This window comes from Paramacrobiotus metropolitanus, unplaced genomic scaffold (assembly GCF_019649055.1).
Source record: "Paramacrobiotus metropolitanus isolate TYO unplaced genomic scaffold, Prichtersi_v1.0 Parri_scaffold0000065, whole genome shotgun sequence".
Lineage (NCBI taxonomy): Eukaryota > Metazoa > Tardigrada > Eutardigrada > Parachela > Macrobiotidae > Paramacrobiotus > Paramacrobiotus metropolitanus.
Genome location: NW_026570285.1, coordinates 244929 through 261181, shown reverse-complemented (window position 1 = coordinate 261181; position 16253 = coordinate 244929). Strand labels below are relative to the sequence as shown.

At 43.6% G+C, this 16253-nt stretch overlaps 4 protein-coding genes across 6 annotated transcripts; 2 read left to right on the top strand and 2 right to left on the bottom strand.

Moving 5' to 3' along the window:
- The first annotated feature begins 513 nt into the window (after positions 1 to 513).
- LOC129594021 (uncharacterized) lies at positions 514 to 3454 on the top strand. Its single transcript, XM_055490565.1, has 4 exons — positions 514 to 889; positions 1856 to 2091; positions 2189 to 3010; positions 3257 to 3454. The coding sequence occupies exons 1-4, from the start codon at positions 514 to 516 to the stop codon at positions 3452 to 3454; spliced, it is 1632 nt and encodes a 543-aa protein (XP_055346540.1).
- A 337-nt stretch (positions 3455 to 3791) lies between these two features.
- On the top strand, positions 3792 to 5253 carry LOC129593981 (fibropellin-1-like). Its single transcript, XM_055490520.1, has 3 exons — positions 3792 to 4214; positions 4341 to 4649; positions 4762 to 5253. Exons 1-3 carry the CDS (start codon positions 3870 to 3872, stop codon positions 5050 to 5052), a joined length of 945 nt encoding a protein of 314 aa, XP_055346495.1. The 5' UTR covers positions 3792 to 3869; the 3' UTR covers positions 5053 to 5253.
- A 486-nt stretch (positions 5254 to 5739) lies between these two features.
- LOC129593974 (sulfotransferase 1B1-like) lies at positions 5740 to 16083 on the bottom strand. Of its 3 annotated transcripts, none has more exons than XM_055490511.1 (6): positions 15849 to 16040; positions 7430 to 7542; positions 7072 to 7304; positions 6567 to 6791; positions 6194 to 6377; positions 5740 to 6129 (listed from the first exon to the last, which is right to left on the bottom strand). In XM_055490511.1, the coding sequence occupies exons 1-6, from the start codon at positions 15956 to 15958 to the stop codon at positions 5915 to 5917; spliced, it is 1080 nt and encodes a 359-aa protein (XP_055346486.1). In that variant the 5' UTR covers positions 15959 to 16040; the 3' UTR covers positions 5740 to 5914. The 3 variants fall into 3 exon arrangements, with proteins under 3 accessions (XP_055346486.1, XP_055346488.1, XP_055346487.1); XM_055490513.1 differs by lacking the exon at positions 15849 to 16040 and adding an exon at positions 7612 to 7842; XM_055490512.1 differs by lacking the exons at positions 5740 to 6129; positions 6194 to 6377; positions 6567 to 6791; positions 7072 to 7304; positions 7430 to 7542 and adding exons at positions 13911 to 14243; positions 14309 to 14492; positions 14802 to 15026; positions 15321 to 15553; positions 15662 to 15774 and having other exon boundaries at positions 15849 to 16083.
- On the bottom strand, positions 10948 to 13078 carry LOC129593973 (sulfotransferase 1B1-like). Its single transcript, XM_055490510.1, has 6 exons — positions 12851 to 13078; positions 12669 to 12781; positions 12321 to 12553; positions 11851 to 12075; positions 11487 to 11670; positions 10948 to 11420 (listed from the first exon to the last, which is right to left on the bottom strand). Exons 1-6 carry the CDS (start codon positions 12958 to 12960, stop codon positions 10984 to 10986), a joined length of 1302 nt encoding a protein of 433 aa, XP_055346485.1. The 5' UTR covers positions 12961 to 13078; the 3' UTR covers positions 10948 to 10983.
- Positions 16084 to 16253: the final 170 nt, after the last annotated feature.

Sequence of the window (16253 nt, the reverse complement as noted above, 5' to 3'; positions counted from 1 at the left end):
CTTAATCGGCAATACACAACTATCGTGGACTTGAGGCGTTCCTGATCTGGGCCAGACATGTTTATCAATCTCCAAATTTTACGGTACCGCCTGATCACTGATAACCGAATTATAAGACAGTTCGTGCGTGCTCCTAGAATAATGAGCCCAGATTATTTTTTCGGCAGTTACAAACGTCTCCCAGTCCCATCATGAAATCAACGTTCCACATACGACAATGCGAGTGTCGCATGGCACACCGCTCACCGTGTGCAGTTTCACCTTCGCCATTGGCGCCCTCTGGCCTCGTCACAAACCAACACTCTGCCTCGGAGAGTAGCCAGTGTACTCGGTTTTTTATCTGATCGCCGTTGTACTCTAGAGATGCGGTGATGTGAAGAGGCGATCTGCAAAACCATGATTGTTTTCTTGGTATTGCATCAGTCAGTGCATCCCAATTATCTTGTGACTTGTGGCATGATTTTTTCGACCCAGTAGACTGTCTCAGCTTAAAGTTACCTGCACTGGTTGGCAATGCCAAAACCACTGGCTGAAGGTCCCAAACGGCGGACCGGACCCACCGGGCAGCTCGCCAACAGCAAATCGCGCGGTGGTCCGGACCGTGCACCTCCGCCGCCCCATCGTACATGTTGTATCCTGCGACGCGGTGGTAGCAGCGTCACCACGGTGGATGTTGTGGATGTTGATGGCGAACTGTTGAGCGGGAGCGTCTTTCAAACGTGTCGCTGCTGTTGCATGGGTGAAGGGATATACATTGATTTTGACTGTGGGAGTAAATGCCACGGTCCATTCATACACCGGATTCCGTTCGACCGCATCTACCTTCGGCAGAATTGGAACTTATTGCAGGCCAAAGGCCAAACCGGCCAACTTCACGCGCGTTCAATAGGTGCGACTTACGAAGTATTGCAACCTGAAAGTAGTGGCGGTTACGTGCAGTTAGTTAACGTTGAAACATTTGCATCGAAATTTATAAAATGCAAATTCCACGAAAAGAAAATTTGTGAATAACATTACATGTACTGATATTACGCGCAGAATCAGGTGTCGATGATATATACCAATACTTTTCTGAACTTCGTCGGTTTGGTTTTTTCGAGGGTTTCTGTAAGCTCATTCTGTAGGGTTTCTGTAGGGTTTCTATTCGAGGGTTTCTGTAAGCACATTTTCTTATTACAACAGATTTATTTGTATGTACTGTACACTGGTACAGTGTACATACGATGTTTCAATAAGATAATGTGCTCATTAAAATGAATGAGAGTGTGCAGTGTACGTATTACGTAGATACGTAACGTACCAGCCATCAGCTACCTGTACGGTGGCTCGGTTGGAAAGGGTAGTAAGTGAATGGGTGCTGGTTGTTCGGTTGGGCATTCATGAATTATATTCCGCACAAACCGAGTTCGTCCTGGTATTTTTCATTACGTGAATAAGCAAAACGCGGCCTTAACAGAGTGCCTGAGTTTTCGTGCAAGTGCGTCATTAAAAAAAACAGTTACGAGACTTTTAAGCCACACCAAAAACGGGCGGGTGCGCCGTCGCAGTGTGTGAGGGACACATGCACTGGTGCACAGAATAAAAATGGAAAAACCAAAAAATTCCAAGCACTCTGTACCAAGGTACGACCAACATACTTAATCAGGTAAAGACGAAAACCGGAAGGAAATCGGATTACGGGAATTATAATTCACGACTGCCCAACCGAACCACCATTGCCCCATTCCTTTACTACAGATGCCCGACCGAGCGACCGTACTGGTGGCTTCTATTACTCTCACAACAGCATCTTTGTACTTACTGTTTAATAATACTCGTGTAATCTATAATAATCGTATAATGCTCGTATATGCAGATCAAAAGGAGGAGTTCGCAGCAGAAGTGGAAATTAGTCTTGAAAGAGAAGAACCGTGGAAACGATATCCCGCCACTTTGCTGATGGGCGACTTTGCTATGTGCTCTTTCGGGTTAGCACGAATAACAATGCCGAACGGGATTATCACTACCGTTGTTCGGGGAAAATACATCCATGCACCATTCGATCGCCGTTTGGCAACACTGGCCAAGGATGGCGATTTCTACACCGCAACGGTAAAAGTCCGATAATTACTTCTGCAGTTCTACTGAATCTAACTTGTTCGGTGTTCCAAAAGTTGATGGAGTAACAATCAGGTGTTATCATTCGTAGCTGAAAGGGAACCAAACATGTTGCTCAGAAAAATGCCGCAAACGAAAGCTGAAGCGGAAGATCATCGAAGACCATCTCGGCCGAGGGAAACGGCTGAAAACGGAGGACACGATGCCGCGGGAGAGCGGTTTCTGTATGCTGCCCATAGCCTTGTCAAGGGAGATTTTCGAGTATTTGAATACTGCGCAACAGTGTCGAAACCGCAATGTGTGCCACAAGTGGAATGATATATTGACGTCTCCGCTCTTAAGCAACCGAACCAGTCTAGAATACGGATATCTCTCCGTTGAAGAAGCAGCTGAAGAGGAATACCTGAACGCCGCCAGCATCTGTCACCGCTGGAGTAAACTCATCACCATCACGAACTGTCCACATGCTGTGCATTTCAAGCACAAACTACCGACCATGAATGCCGGCGTCTTCCAGCGCATTATACAGGAAAAGGGCTACCAGCCAGCTCAAAAGGTCATTATCCATAACCAGCAGTGGAATGTCTGTAGCGGGCGATTTCAAGAAAGTGTCATCGCTGAGTTTATTATCGACCTGCACGCGGAGTTGACGGCATTTGCCTCGGTGTGTAAAGCACTGGTGATCCGCAGTCTGACGGTTAATTTGTTGAGTGTGGGCAAGAGCCGACAGTTTCAAGTGGTGATTGTCCGAGGGAACATTGGAACTGATCGGCCTCTGAGTCTGAACGATTTTTGGGATTTGATTGATGACAGTTTTCCTCCTCCAACGGACGATGATCTGAAGGCTGTTGCGACGTGGATTCAGGAGACTGTTCAGCGGGAAAACGTCTCGCGATACAGAAGCATAATGCAGGTTTGCTTCTGTACATTTATTCAATAGAGATATAACAATCACTGCCTGAGATGTGTGCCTTTGTACGGCAGCTCACTTGGTCTCGACGTTCGCTGTAGAAAAGGGCTGAAATCTGTTTGCAGTTCGCGAAAAGCTTAACTTACTATTGAAATTCAAAACTTACTAATATTTTAGTCAAATGTATACTGTATGGAAAACGCGTGCGCTATATGTACGGTATTTCCAAGTGCCAATACAACCTTTTAGGCTTTGATGAAAGTTCAAGTGCCGGATCCTCGCGATGGCAATCAGTACAGCCACGTTTTGTTTCCGGCGCCGACAGAGACCAACTTCGATTTCCTATCCCGCCTGAACGTAAAGAAATTGACGCGGTTTACGGTGCACGCTCTGTTGAGCGAGCTGCGATTTCGACGACTAACGCTAACCAGCGAGCTGTCGTGGTAACAGAGCCTGACTGTCTCTTACGCGGATGGAACTATCACGCATGAATTGAGTTTTTGTTCTTCGAGTGCATAGTGAATTTATATACGTTAGCGTTTAAACCGTGTTAATAAGCTTCATAAAATGAGTTCATTGATTGTTTATTTAGTGAGTTAAATCGAATTTCGTAAATTCATTGCGCCTGTTTCTTCATATTAGTAATTAATGTGCAGATATAATGGACAGAATGTTATCGATACCAGATTTATAGGCACCGCTTGTGTTAATCTCTGTGCTTTTATGCAATAATGATTGCTATGACAACACGGAAAACAAATAAAAAGAAAAGGATTTAACAAATTATGGCAAAATTGTTCAACTCATCAAAATAAACGTATTTCGTTCCATCTGCTCTTCTGCTGTAAACCTACACGAATCAATGGCCGCCTGCGTCCACTGTTCAAATGGCGGAACGTGTGTATTTTACGGCCCGGAAACGGAAGATTACACATGCCGATGCCCTCTTGGCTTTCGGGGCCGGCACTGCGAAACAGTGGAGAACACCTGCGAAAGTCAGTTTTCCAAGCCCTGTCCACCGGGAGCACGCTGCATCAGTGCCCCGGGGACCTATTATTGTCGTTGCCCACCGGGACAGACCATGCTGCAGTTTGAGTGTGTACGCAAACTGAACTGTGCAGATAATCCGTGCCAGAATGGCGGCAGTTGTTTTACTGTTCCTGGAGAACATCGGGACTACAAATGTCAGTGCAACTTGGGTTTTCAAGTAAGAACCGTTTGCAATATCCAGCATTACTGTGCAACAGACGGTATCGAATTGATTCTCAGCATGGCACAGTTTAGTGTGCAGGGAGATTGAGCTACCCTGTTACATTAATCTTCGCTCTCACAGGGAGTCGATTGCGAAAAGGTCATTCTCGAGTGTACGACAAACTACTGTGGCCCCCACGGACTGTGTATCGCCACGCAAACCGGACCGAAATGCCAGTGCTTATCGCCGTACTACGGCGCAAAATGCGAGCACATATCCCGGCATCCAAACCTACTGACGTCAGCCAGCGCGCAAAATAATTCTCTGGACGACACCATTCGCTCATATGAAACGCTGGAACTGTTCTCCGTCTCGGCTGCGATTTTCTTGGGAATATTTTTGTGTGGATGTTGTATTCTATGCGCCTATATTGGCGTCAGGCGCTATCAAGTAAGACCAGCCGAAACAACTCGTCAGCTTTGAGAGACAAAGTTTAGTATCTCGGCGGTTATAATGCTGATTTGAATATCGACAAAATGTGCTCAAACATGATGCTTTGCAGCTTTATGACCTCAAAGGAAGAGCAAATGTGTGGAATGTTGTCAAAGATACATGTTGCTGTCGGTCCTTTGACGACACCCACATAACTGTTTATAAAGAAATTCGACCTTCGCGGAAAGAGCACAAACTAAGCGAAAGGTTCCAACGCATGCAGTGGAAAATTGATAAAGCGCTAGAGAACGAAGCCAAAGACCTCCGAGCGCTGACCGCTCACCTGGACCGTTCTAAACAATTACGAAGGGGGATGCGGAACAGTTTGGAAGAAGCCCAGCAGCTGATCACCTCCGTCTGAAACCAGCTGCGAAACTGTGTCGTTCCTGTGTTAACGAAGTGTGATATCTTTATTTTCTGTATTGGGAATCTATTAGGATGAATTTTACAGCAGCAGTGCTCTCTTGGTTCCATTATCTTCTTAGTTTGTTACTAATAATTGCTCGTTATTAAGAGAAGATCTGTATACTACGCCCGATCAACCATACTTTCAGATCTCGCTTACCAGGAAATTTTGAAAAAAGCTGACAACACCATTAGATCGACCGTGGTCCAGAACTGGCTCACATGATTTTTGTTTTCGAAAACATTCGATCAGAATCGTCTTGATGCCGCAAACGATCCAGCCCACTTTCAAGGTGACCTGGAAACTTAGAAAACTTTTGCATGGATACAAAACTTATAAATTACTAAGCGCATGAAATAAACTGAAAAGAAAATTATAAATTTTATTGATATTCGTTCAACACCGAGCACAAAACATTACTCACAAATCAGCCTCACGGCTTTCTTGTCGGCATTTTTGTACGACATTTCAAGGTCCCTAAACCATACGGTGCGTTAGAAGTACGGGCTGTTTGTACGTTAGTTTATCGGGCTGTGTGATTTTTTAGGGAAGTTGGGAGCAATCTTCAAACACTTGCTAGAGCACAGTTACGAGTACCGCTTTGTACCGGCCCCCTCAAATTTTGTACGACTTTGTACCGGCTTTGCAAAATTTTAAACTTTTATTCCGAACGAATGCGCATGAAGAAAATATTTATTAGAAATGTTCAAAGTATGTATTCTCGTTTTTAGTCAAGCGTCGAAGTACATATAATATAGAGTGTGGACATGCAAGATGTTCTAAAGGGCAAAGCAAAGTTTTCAAAATACGCGCTGTTTTATCCAGCGAGCACGTGGTCGTGCTGGAATTGAATTTTTCTTTGATCTTGCTTATGCTTAACGCGACGCTCTTCCTGCTCAATAGATTCATCCTGGTACTGGAAGTGAAATTCCTTCAGATCTTGCTGGACACGACGCCCTTCCTGCTCAATCCATTCATGCACTTGGCGATTGAGTTCCGGGCTGAAGTGGTTTTTCCAGTCACCAACGATTCCTAAAAGTGTTAATGTTTTACATTTCTCATACCACTTCATATTTTACTCGCAGGTTTTCGTTACCTTTTCGCATAAATGGTGACACTTTAAAATCCATCAGACCCGCATTGTGCAGGTCCTCACAATTGGTTGTTTTGTTGTTTTTCATTTCCTCACGCGAACAGCAACGCTTAATGTTAGCTATCTGCGTCTCATCCAGTTCTTTCCCAAGGAAACGTGCAATTCCCTTAATGGTCTTTTCAACATCCTTAAAAAAACTCAACATCAGAAAGACCAGATAAAAGCAGGACAAGAGTATACAATACGTATCAAATTCGCATAAATTCGCATAAATTCGTCCATTAATGTGGACATTTCATATCGAAAAGTCCGGTATGCAAACCAAATTGTACATACGATATGGCCGTGACTAAATCGATTAGCGCACAGTAATTACCTGCAACATCTCTTCATAAGTGACAAAAAACAAGCTGGCCATATCGGACGCCTGTCGTTGGTATCCGGCGACGTGGTCAAAGAACGGACCAAAGGCGCAGGTGTCGTTCATAAAAGACTGGGCGGTCTCCTGCATTGTGCCCGTGAACTGCTTAAATTTTAGCGCCCGGAAGAAATAATTCGTGGAGACGATGACATCCTTTGCATTGCGCGCGATGTAGATTATCTGTTAGAAAGAATTACTACCTTCGGAAGCGTCAACTTTTTTGAACAAAACTCAGTGGGCTCTTTATGCTGGCTCTTTATCTCTACACTACAAAATATTCAATATGTGCTTTTTCCAGCCTCATTTTATTGCTTCGATTAATGTAAAAAAAATGATAAAAGGAACGGAAGAAAATGCGCAGTGTGTCTAGGAATCGTCGTATTCAGATGTTGTAACATTTCTGGCTCAACCGGTTCAAATGTCCTAGCGGGCAAATTAGTCGGAACCGTGTTAAAGTTACCTTGGCATGCGTCTGGACACTCTCCGGTAGCGCATCATATCCTAAATGAGTCAAGAAGACACGCTGTCCCGCTTGTTGGCTCAGTTTGTAAGCCGGCAGCATGTTGGTTGCCATTCCCGGCAACGACCACTCCAGGCGAGGGATCTTTGATGCTAAAGTACCACCCTCCAACAGCGAAGCAGGATCACCGTCGTGCAGAACCATCCAGACGACCGCTCCCATAAAATGGCTCCCTGCCATCAAGCAGAAATCACATGAGCATTTGGTAAGTAATTCCCATTCTTCCCAGAATGGGAACTCCCGTTCATATATAAATGTTAATAGGTTCCTAGGAGGTACGGGTGTCGAATGCGCTTACCGGATTTCGGGAAGGACGCAATGCAAACGTCCTCGGCGGTCGCTTGGAAGCGCTCCACAACCGGTAGACTTTCGTACATGGGATAACACACCTTGGTACCATGGTAGTCCAGGCTACGTAATTACGAGAATAATTTAATTACACGCCTGAAATGTTTTATGATTTGACAAGAGGTCACTTACAGGTATCCTTCATCGCCAAACTTATACTTAAAGAGGATGTCGCCGCAGCAGCCTCGCCGGAGTTGACAGTTGCGGTTGTCGCACAGGGAATTCTAGCTGATTGCACCATGTTTAAAGGTCACGAAAAAAGGTATCGGACAAGAATTCCTTAGTGCGAGGTAGCACAAAACCGCTGACGTTGCCGGTGTCCTTTGCCACAAATTGTCGGAGAATGTAAGTGCAGCTTTTTGCAACTCCGATGCTGTTTATATACAGTACCGATGCACGGTAAGTCGCGTATTGTTTCTACTGCCTCGAGTGGAAATATCGGAAAAATGGTTGATGGAAAAGCGCTGTCACTGAAATACCCTTGCCAAAAAGATAAAAAATATTTATAATTTACTAGCACCAGCAATTACTTAATAAATTTGTGATGTGCTCGTATTCCTGCTAAGTTTCGGCCATACAATGCTCGCCAGAAGCGAATGCGCTTTTCTAGTTTAGTGCGAATACTTTCCAGTCGCGCACCTGGCCAAGCTGGCATTTGTGGTGGTAGCTGGAAAACCGCATTAATTTATTGACATAGTGGTCTGGATAAAAAATATTTTGCCAAATGGTTCTAATAATGTGATCATACGTTTCTGCGTACGGCGTTGGATGCGGTGCTGGGACACGTCAACAACCGGCATTTAATTGCATTTAACTGGCTTCCAAGATAATAAATGTGTATACTCGGATCGGCAGTAGGACTCGGACTACATATTGGATCAGTGCCTGCTTAATTGTGCAGATAAATTAATGCTGTACCAGACCATAATCCATCCAATTAATAGTCTGTTCACTTCTGGAACATTTCTGCGTTCGGCGTTTAATGCGGTGCCGTTGCACTTTAACAAGCGGTATCTACAGCCCTGCCGGGTTAAGTTGGAACAGTTTTTCTCAAAAATTTCCATAGATCATCCGACACAACAGAAAAACTTACTTAGTATCAAATGTCCATATGACCCCTGTTTGTCCGACATCTTTTGCATTTAAGGTTTCCATGCTGAAAGCTTGTTTTGTATTATAGTTCGATAAAAACTAGAGCAAACCAGCTGGCAAAAGTGGTTCAGCCCATCGATCGTATCAGCACTGTATATTTGAATTGTTTTAAAAATTCTTTTGGTGCCGTTGTCTAAAATCGGTAACTGTAAACTGTTCGCTGTCAGGGCAGGCTTTCGCATATCTGATGATTCAGCACCTCTGCCATTGGTTGGTTTCTAGGTCTTTTCCTGTCTGGGCATTTTCATGCTTTATCACGGCTAGGTTGTGAGTTACGCTGGCTACAAACTCCGTTCATGTCAGTTGGTTTTCGGACCACGGGCAATCGCGGTGGTCCGAAAATCCGCCGTCGAAGATAATGTGCGCCTAGCCAGCGACATCGCCATGCCCTACAGTACTCTTGCGCAGTGTTCTATCGAATTTTCTGGATGTTTTTTTAGCTATATCTGCGCTTTGTTGCTGATTTTCGATTCATTTCGCTGGTTCTAAGCCGCAAATGCGTTAACCGTAATAAGCTGAGATACCAGGTTTCTAACTTTCTATCAGAAGACGGCGAATCGCTGCCCGTAGAATCTTGATATCTTGACTCACGTTATCGGTGCCATCAAGCAATAATAAGGAGATTTCTAGAAGATGTTAGCCGCTGTTTCAATGGATTCCATTGGACTGTGATAATGTGCTGACAAGTTGACCGCTTACATTATCGACCGAAGCGTAGTGAAGGTCCTCTGTGTTCAGCGTTTACGAAAAATGTGGTGCCGGTCGGTCACACTCACCGCCACTCAATGCACATATGCGGTCACCGCCACTCAAATGCTTTCCTACTTTAAAATGCACATACGCGCGCTGGCGGTATACCCAAGGCACCTGTAAATTATAATGTCCGTCGGTCACCGCCACCCAATCCACTTATGTAAGGTCGTAACTATGCTATGCTATGCTACGCTATGCTTATGTAAGGTTGTAGCGTCGATTTCAAGTTGTACTGAATTTTCAGCGATAAAGTATGGTTCTTTGAGAGTCTGACGTTGACATTTTGCATCCCTGTTACACTGCATGTAACCGATGGTTTACGTCCGTCCGTCACCGCCACCTCACTTAAAAGGATAAAAGGCACAGTACTAGTGGTCGTGCACTCGTGCATACTCACGATGTATGGTAACCGTGGGTATTTATTGCTAAAGGGCTTTTCAATTCACCCGCTCCATGAGACTGCAATGCAAGCCTGGAAGTATTGCCACGGAAAACGTCACAGCTGCTCGATGTGACAAGCAAAATACCGTATTTGGACGTAATTTGGACGTACGTCCACTTTAATTTTAACAAAAACAACTTTCATCTAATCGGGTTTTACAGAATATTTTTCAGGATGGCCGGCAAACTGTCCCATTCTAAATTTGTGTCATTTCCCTACAACAACGGAATGTTAATCTGTCCGGATGGTTTCACCGGTTACAGGATTGCACTTACGCTATGCTCACACTTCATAATCCTAACACAGATTCTACAAATTTTTGCTGCTGTATTGATGAAACATAGGTCATTATTATAATTTACAGGCACCTGCTATTACAGCACCTAGGTAATAAATTTATGAGTGCTCGTCAGAAGCAGTGTCAGAAGCTCAAGCAGTGCCCGTCAGAAGCGAGTGTTCTTTCCTAGTACGTAATTCTAAAGCATTTTTCGGCACTTGTTTTAATCGCATACTTGTACAGTACCCACCACTTTGTAGCGCTCGACATTAAATTTTGTAAACACTCACTGGGCGCTGAGTGAGTTGTATTTTCAACTAGGTATGAGAAGGGCGCTTTTTACGGAGGGGGGTCTTATTATGGAGGGAGGTGTAAATTCGATAATTACGAGAAACATCATAGTACAACACTTACACGGCAAAAGCCATTTTTTTGCAAAAATGTTTTATTGATTCTCCGTTTTGTCCGATACTGACTTTTACGTTTATAAATATGCTGTCAAGTCACCGAAAATGTGGCTGTGCCGTAATCAAAAAGCACTCGACAAACGCATATGAAAACAGGATACTCCGCTGCACTATGAAAATGTCAGTTTTGATGTTTCCAGAATAACACATCAAGGAAGTGCTCGAGGACGGAGGAAGTATGAGGTATAATGTAGTTACAAAGACGAGAAGAAACACACAAATTTTATAGAAGAAAGCATTAAATATTCATCGGAAAGACGGAAACTAATGATGTTTGTAAAGTTAATGATGATATTCGGCACGCTCAAGAATAACTACCTGTACATTAAAAGGAATAATTAAACGAATGTGTCTAGATCAACATTTGGCGTGCACGAGCCTGTGCCGAATACGAAGTACCAGAAACGCCAAAATTATGTGGTGTAACTGGTGTGTAACCCACAAACTTGTATTTTTCGCTGCTCGTGTACGCAACCCATTTGAAATCCGGCTTGTACGTTTATTGCAAATGTACTATTTAAACAATGGTTAATGTACTGGATCTTTGCAGGTAAGCCTGTGTATGACGAAGAAACAAAGAGTGTGGACAAGCAAGAGGTTCTGAAGGGCAAAAAAAAATTTTTAATACACGCTGTTTTATCCTGCGAGCACGTGGTCGTGCTGAAACTGATTTTCCTTTGATCTTGCTTATGCTTAACACGACGCTCTTCCTGCTCAATAGATTCATCCTGGTACTGGAAGTGAAATTCCTTTAGATCTTGCTTGACACGACGCCCTTCCTGCTTAATCCATTCGTCCACCTGGTGATTCAGTTCCGGGCTAAAGTGGTTTTTCCAGTCACCAACGATTCCTAAAACGAGGAATTACTTACGAGTTTCTTACACCACTTCATCATGCACTCGCAGGTCTTCTTTACCCTTTCGCATAAATGGTGACACTTTAAAATCCATCAGACCCGCATTGTGCAGGTCCTCACAATTGGTTGTTTTGTTGTTTTTCATTTCTTCACGCGAACAGCATCGCTTAATGTTAGCTATCTGCACTTCATCCAGTTCTTTCCCCAGGAAACGTGCAATTCCCTTAATGGTCTTTTCCACATCCTGGAAAAAACTCAACATCAGAAAGACCAGATAAAAGAAGCACAAGAATATACAATATGTATCAAACTCGCATAATTAAGGCTATCGTGTATTAATCTAAACATTTCACATTGAATGTTCGGTATGCGTATAGTTTTGTGCATAATGCCGTAATTAAATCGTTTAATTCAGCGGTATCACCTGCAACATCTCTTCGTAAGTGACAAAAAACAAGCTGGCCATATCGGACGCTTGTCGTTGGTATCCGGCGACGTGGTCGAAAAACGGGCCAAAGGCGCAAGTGTCGTTCATAAAAGACTGGGCGGTCTCTTGCATTGTACCCGTAAACTGTTTAAACTTTAGCGCCCGGAAGAAATAATTCGTGGAAACGATGACATCCTTTGCATTGCGCGCGATGTAGATTATCTGTCGAAAAAATAATCTGTGTGCCACAAGCCGACTCTTTATTTCTACACAGTATACCACAGAATATTCAGCGCGTGCTTTTCCAGCCTTAATTAACTGCTCAGCTATTATCAGAAAAATATTTATTGCAACTGAAGCAAATATACACAGCTTTTACCAAGTCGCCGTACGACTGTATTGTAATTTTTTCGGATCGTCTTTTCAAATGTCTAGATAATAAATTAATCAGAACTCAGAACCGTTACCTTGGCATGCGTTTTGATACTCTCCGGCAGCGCATCATATCCTAAATGAGTCAAGAAGACACGCTGTCCCGCTTGTTGGCTCAGTTTGTAAGCCGGCAGCATGTTGGCTGGCATTCCCGGCAATGACCACTCCAGACGAGGGATTTTAGATGCTAAAGTGCCACCCTCCAACAGGGAAGCAGGATCGCCGTCGTGGACAATCATCCAGACGACCGCTCCCATGAAATGGCTCCCTGCCAAGCAGAAACCGCATGAACATTAGGTAAGTAACACCGCATGTTCCATTCTGACGATATATTAAATGCACATATGGTGACAGCTTTCTAGATGTATGTCGAAAGCGCTTACCGGATTTTGGGAAGGAGGCTATGCAGATGTCGTCGGCGGTTGCTTGAAAGCGCTCCACAACCGGTAGGCTTTCGTACATGGGATAACACACCTTGGTACCGTGATAATCCAGGCTGTACAATTATGAGAGTAATTCAGTTATACGCTTGTAATTTCTTATGATTTCTCAAAGGGTCACTTACAGGTATCCTTCATCCCCAAATTTGTACTTAAAAGTTGGTGTGGCCGCAGCAGCCTCGGCGGAGTTGACAGTAGCGGTTGTCGCACAGGAAATTCTAGCTGATTGCACCATGTTAAAACGGTCGCTTGTGGAATAGGTATCGGAGAAGAATACCGAGTGCGGGGTAGCACAGAACCGCTAATGTTGCCGATGTCCTTTGTCACAAATGTTGGAGAATGTGAATGCGTTTTTTTGCAAACCGTGATGCTGTTTTTATATCTTGATGCACCGTAATTCGCCTAATGTTTTTGCTATTGCCTCGAGTGGAAATTTCATAAAAAGGTTTGATGGAATGCGCTGTCATTGAAAAATTCTTGCTATGCAGATAAAAAATACTTATGATTTACTGGCAGCAGCAATTACTTCTTAAATTTATGGTGTTTTTGTATTCCTGCTACGCTTTAGTCGTGCAGTTTCCGCCAGATACGGGTGCACTTTTCTAATTTATGAGCGAATGTTTCCGGACGCGCACCTGGCTAAGTTCATTAATTTTTCTGTCAAGTGTCCTGGATTATAACTATTCTGCCAAATGGTTCTGATAATATGACCATCCAGTTCCGCGTACGGCGTTTAATGCGGTGCCGAGGCACGTAAACAAGCGGCATTTAGTTGCAGTTAATTGGTTTGCAAGATAATAAATCTGTATAATCGGATTGGCTTTAATCCCATCGGACTCGTACTATTGGATTAGTGTCTGCTTAATTGTGCAGATAAAATGCTGTACAGTGGAAGCATATAACTCACGAAGCGTTTCTCTTAACCTTAAGACCGTTTTTCAAGGTTGGTTGGTCGAGAAAGGTCTTCCACGACTCCAGCCAGCGGAGGGAGATAAGTTCACCCTGAACCAGGAAAGCGATTCCGGGCACACGGGCGAAAAAACAATGGAGCTACTTCAGAAATCTGGAAAACTGGCTGTTTAATAAGACGAATGTCAAATACCTCTAAGATTTCTTCCATGAATTACGGTGTGAACCTACTCGTAAAGTTTGGGAGAATTTTTGTATAAAGAGATTCTTGTTCTACCTGGACATTAACAGTTGTCAATTTTCTCAAAAACGGTCCAAAAATCCGGGTTGTACATTTAATGCATAATTACATGTTACAATGGCTTTAATCCATACACGATCATTGCAATAACATCCGTGCATGTTTGATCTCGGAGTAATATAAAGTGGGGACAAATCTGAGACTATAAAGTGCACAGTATGCAACATTTCATGCTGCGAGCTCGTGGTCGTACTGGAAGTGCAATCCCTTTAGATCTTGCTGGACACGCTGCTCTTCCTGCTCAATCCATTTATTCACCTCGCGATCGAGTTCCGTGCTGAAGTGGTTCTTCCAGTCACCAATGATTCCTGGAAATGTCGAAATGCTTTGAATTCTACTGCCACCTCACCATGCAGTCGCGTATTCTCGCTACCTTTTCGCATGAATGGTGACACGTTAAAATCCATCACGCCCGATTTGTGCAAATGAGCCAGATTGGTTGTATGGTTGTCTCTCATTTGTTCACGCGAACAGTATCGCATAACGTTGGATATCTGCACCTCATCCAGTTCTTTTCCAAGGAAAGCTGCAATTCTCTTTACTGTGGTTTCCAAGTCCTGCATCAAGTTCAAGATAAGAAAGACCACACAAAGGCAAGCGTTAATTTTTCAAAATTCGCCATTTTCAAATGGTGCTTACTTCCATAAAACGTTTATGTAGATACGTATCAAAATAGCATAAAAGCTACCCTGCCTTATACAAAAACGCAGCCGTACTTTGCGATTGCTTTATTCGGCTAGTTGTTTCGAGAAATATTTCTGAAGGTATTATGAGGTATTATAAAGGTATATCTTTGCAGGCAATCCCTTTCGAATGTACGGTATGTATAGGTGTTTTACATGCTGCGCTGCGCAGCGTATGCTCACCTGCAGCATCTCCTCGTAAGTGACGAAAAACAAATTGGAAATATCAGATATGTGTCGCCGGTATCCAGCGACGTGGTCGAAGAACGGACCAAATGCGCAGGTGTTGTTTTGAAAAGACTGGGCAGTTTCCTGCACTGTACCACTGAACTGCATAAATGGAGACGCTCGGAAGAAATAGTTCGAGGAGACGATGACATCCTTTGGATTACGCGCGACATAGATTACCTGTTGGAATAAATGGTACTAAACTGCTCCCTTATCCTTATGCTCAGTTACGCTAAAAAATATGTAATGTGTGCTTTTTACAGTCTAATTTTAATGCTTCAAATAATATCCGAAAAATGTTTAATGTACTAAGCTCCTACCAAGTAGCCGTATCATATCTTCGCGCGTATTACATATTATCATACATCGTATCGTATCATATATCAGTTCGCTGTACACTGATATTCTAATGCTTTTGGGTTTATGTGTTTAGATGCTTTAGCTGGCAATTAGCCAGCACCGTGTTAAGGTTACCTTGGCATGGGTTTTGATACTCTCCGGTAGCGCATCATATCCTAAATGACTCAAGAAGACACGCCGTCCAGCTTGCTGGCTCAGTTTATAAGCCGGCAGCATGTGGGCCGCCATTCCCGGCATCGCCCACTCCAGACGAGGAATTTTAGATCCTAAAGTACCACCCTCTAACAGCGAAGCAGGATCGCCGTCGTGCAGAATCATCCAGACGACCGCTCCCATGAAATGGCTCCCTGCCAAACATTAGGTAAGTAACAACGGATGTTCCATTCTGACGATATATCATAGGCACATATTATGGTAATAGCTTTCTACAGTAGATGTATGATGAAAGCGCTTACCGGATTTCGGGAATGAGGCTATACAGATGTCCTCGGTGGTCGCTTGGAAGCGCTCCACAACCGGTAGGCTTTCGTACATGGGATAACAAACCTTGGTGCCGTGATAATCCAGGCTATATAGTTATGAGAATAATTTAAATACAGTATACGCTTGAAATTTCTTACGATTGCTCGAAAAGTCACTTACAGGTATCCTTCATCGCCAAACTTGTATTTAAAAGAGGCCGTCGCTGCAGTAGTCTCGCCGGAGTTGACAGTTGCGGTCGTCGCACAGGAAATTCTAGCTGATTGCACCATGTTAATACGGTCGCTCACGGAAGTGGTATCGCGAAAGAATACCTTAGATAGCGCAAAATTGGTAACGTAGCCGGTGTCCTTTGTCAGAAACTATTTCTAAAATTTGATTGTGATTACATGCAGAATTTGATACTGGTTTTATATACATTTTGCCGCATATTTTTTTGTTTATGCCTCGGGTACAAATATCGTAAAAATAGTGCGGTAGAAAAACGCTGTCATTAAAATATGCTTGTTTATGTGCGCATGATTTTCTACGCGCACCTGGGTAAGCCGTCATTTGTGGTGGTAAATG

Excerpts from the sequence above, each read along its gene's own strand:
- LOC129594021 (XM_055490565.1), top strand. The coding sequence starts at position 514 with ATGCCAAAACCACTGGCTGAAGGTCCCAAACGGCGGACCGGACCCACC. Across the intron at positions 890-1,855 it reads ACTTCACGCGCGTTCAATAG|ATCAAAAGGAGGAGTTCGCA; the intron begins GTGCGACTTACG and ends TCGTATATGCAG. Across the intron at positions 3,011-3,256 it reads GATACAGAAGCATAATGCAG|GCTTTGATGAAAGTTCAAGT; the intron begins GTTTGCTTCTGT and ends ACAACCTTTTAG.
- LOC129593973 (XM_055490510.1), bottom strand. The coding sequence starts at position 12,960 with ATGGTGCAATCAGCTAGAATTTCCTGTGCGACAACCGCTACTGTCAAC. Across the intron at positions 12,782-12,850 it reads TTTGGGGATGAAGGATACCT|CCTGGATTATCACGGTACCA; the intron begins GTAAGTGACCCT and ends ATAATTGTACAG. Across the intron at positions 11,671-11,850 it reads CTTACGAAGAGATGTTGCAG|GATGTGGAAAAGACCATTAA; the intron begins GTGATACCGCTG and ends AGTTTTTTCCAG.
- LOC129593981 (XM_055490520.1), top strand. The coding sequence starts at position 3,870 with ATGGCCGCCTGCGTCCACTGTTCAAATGGCGGAACGTGTGTATTTTAC. Across the intron at positions 4,215-4,340 it reads AGTGCAACTTGGGTTTTCAA|GGAGTCGATTGCGAAAAGGT; the intron begins GTAAGAACCGTT and ends TCGCTCTCACAG. Across the intron at positions 4,650-4,761 it reads TTGGCGTCAGGCGCTATCAA|CTTTATGACCTCAAAGGAAG; the intron begins GTAAGACCAGCC and ends GATGCTTTGCAG.
- LOC129593974 (XM_055490511.1), bottom strand. The coding sequence starts at position 15,958 with ATGGTGCAATCAGCTAGAATTTCCTGTGCGACGACCGCAACTGTCAAC. Across the intron at positions 7,305-7,429 it reads TGCGTCCTTCCCGAAATCCG|GGAGCCATTTTATGGGAGCG; the intron begins GTAAGCGCATTC and ends GCTTGATGGCAG. Across the intron at positions 6,378-6,566 it reads CTTATGAAGAGATGTTGCAG|GATGTTGAAAAGACCATTAA; the intron begins GTAATTACTGTG and ends AGTTTTTTTAAG.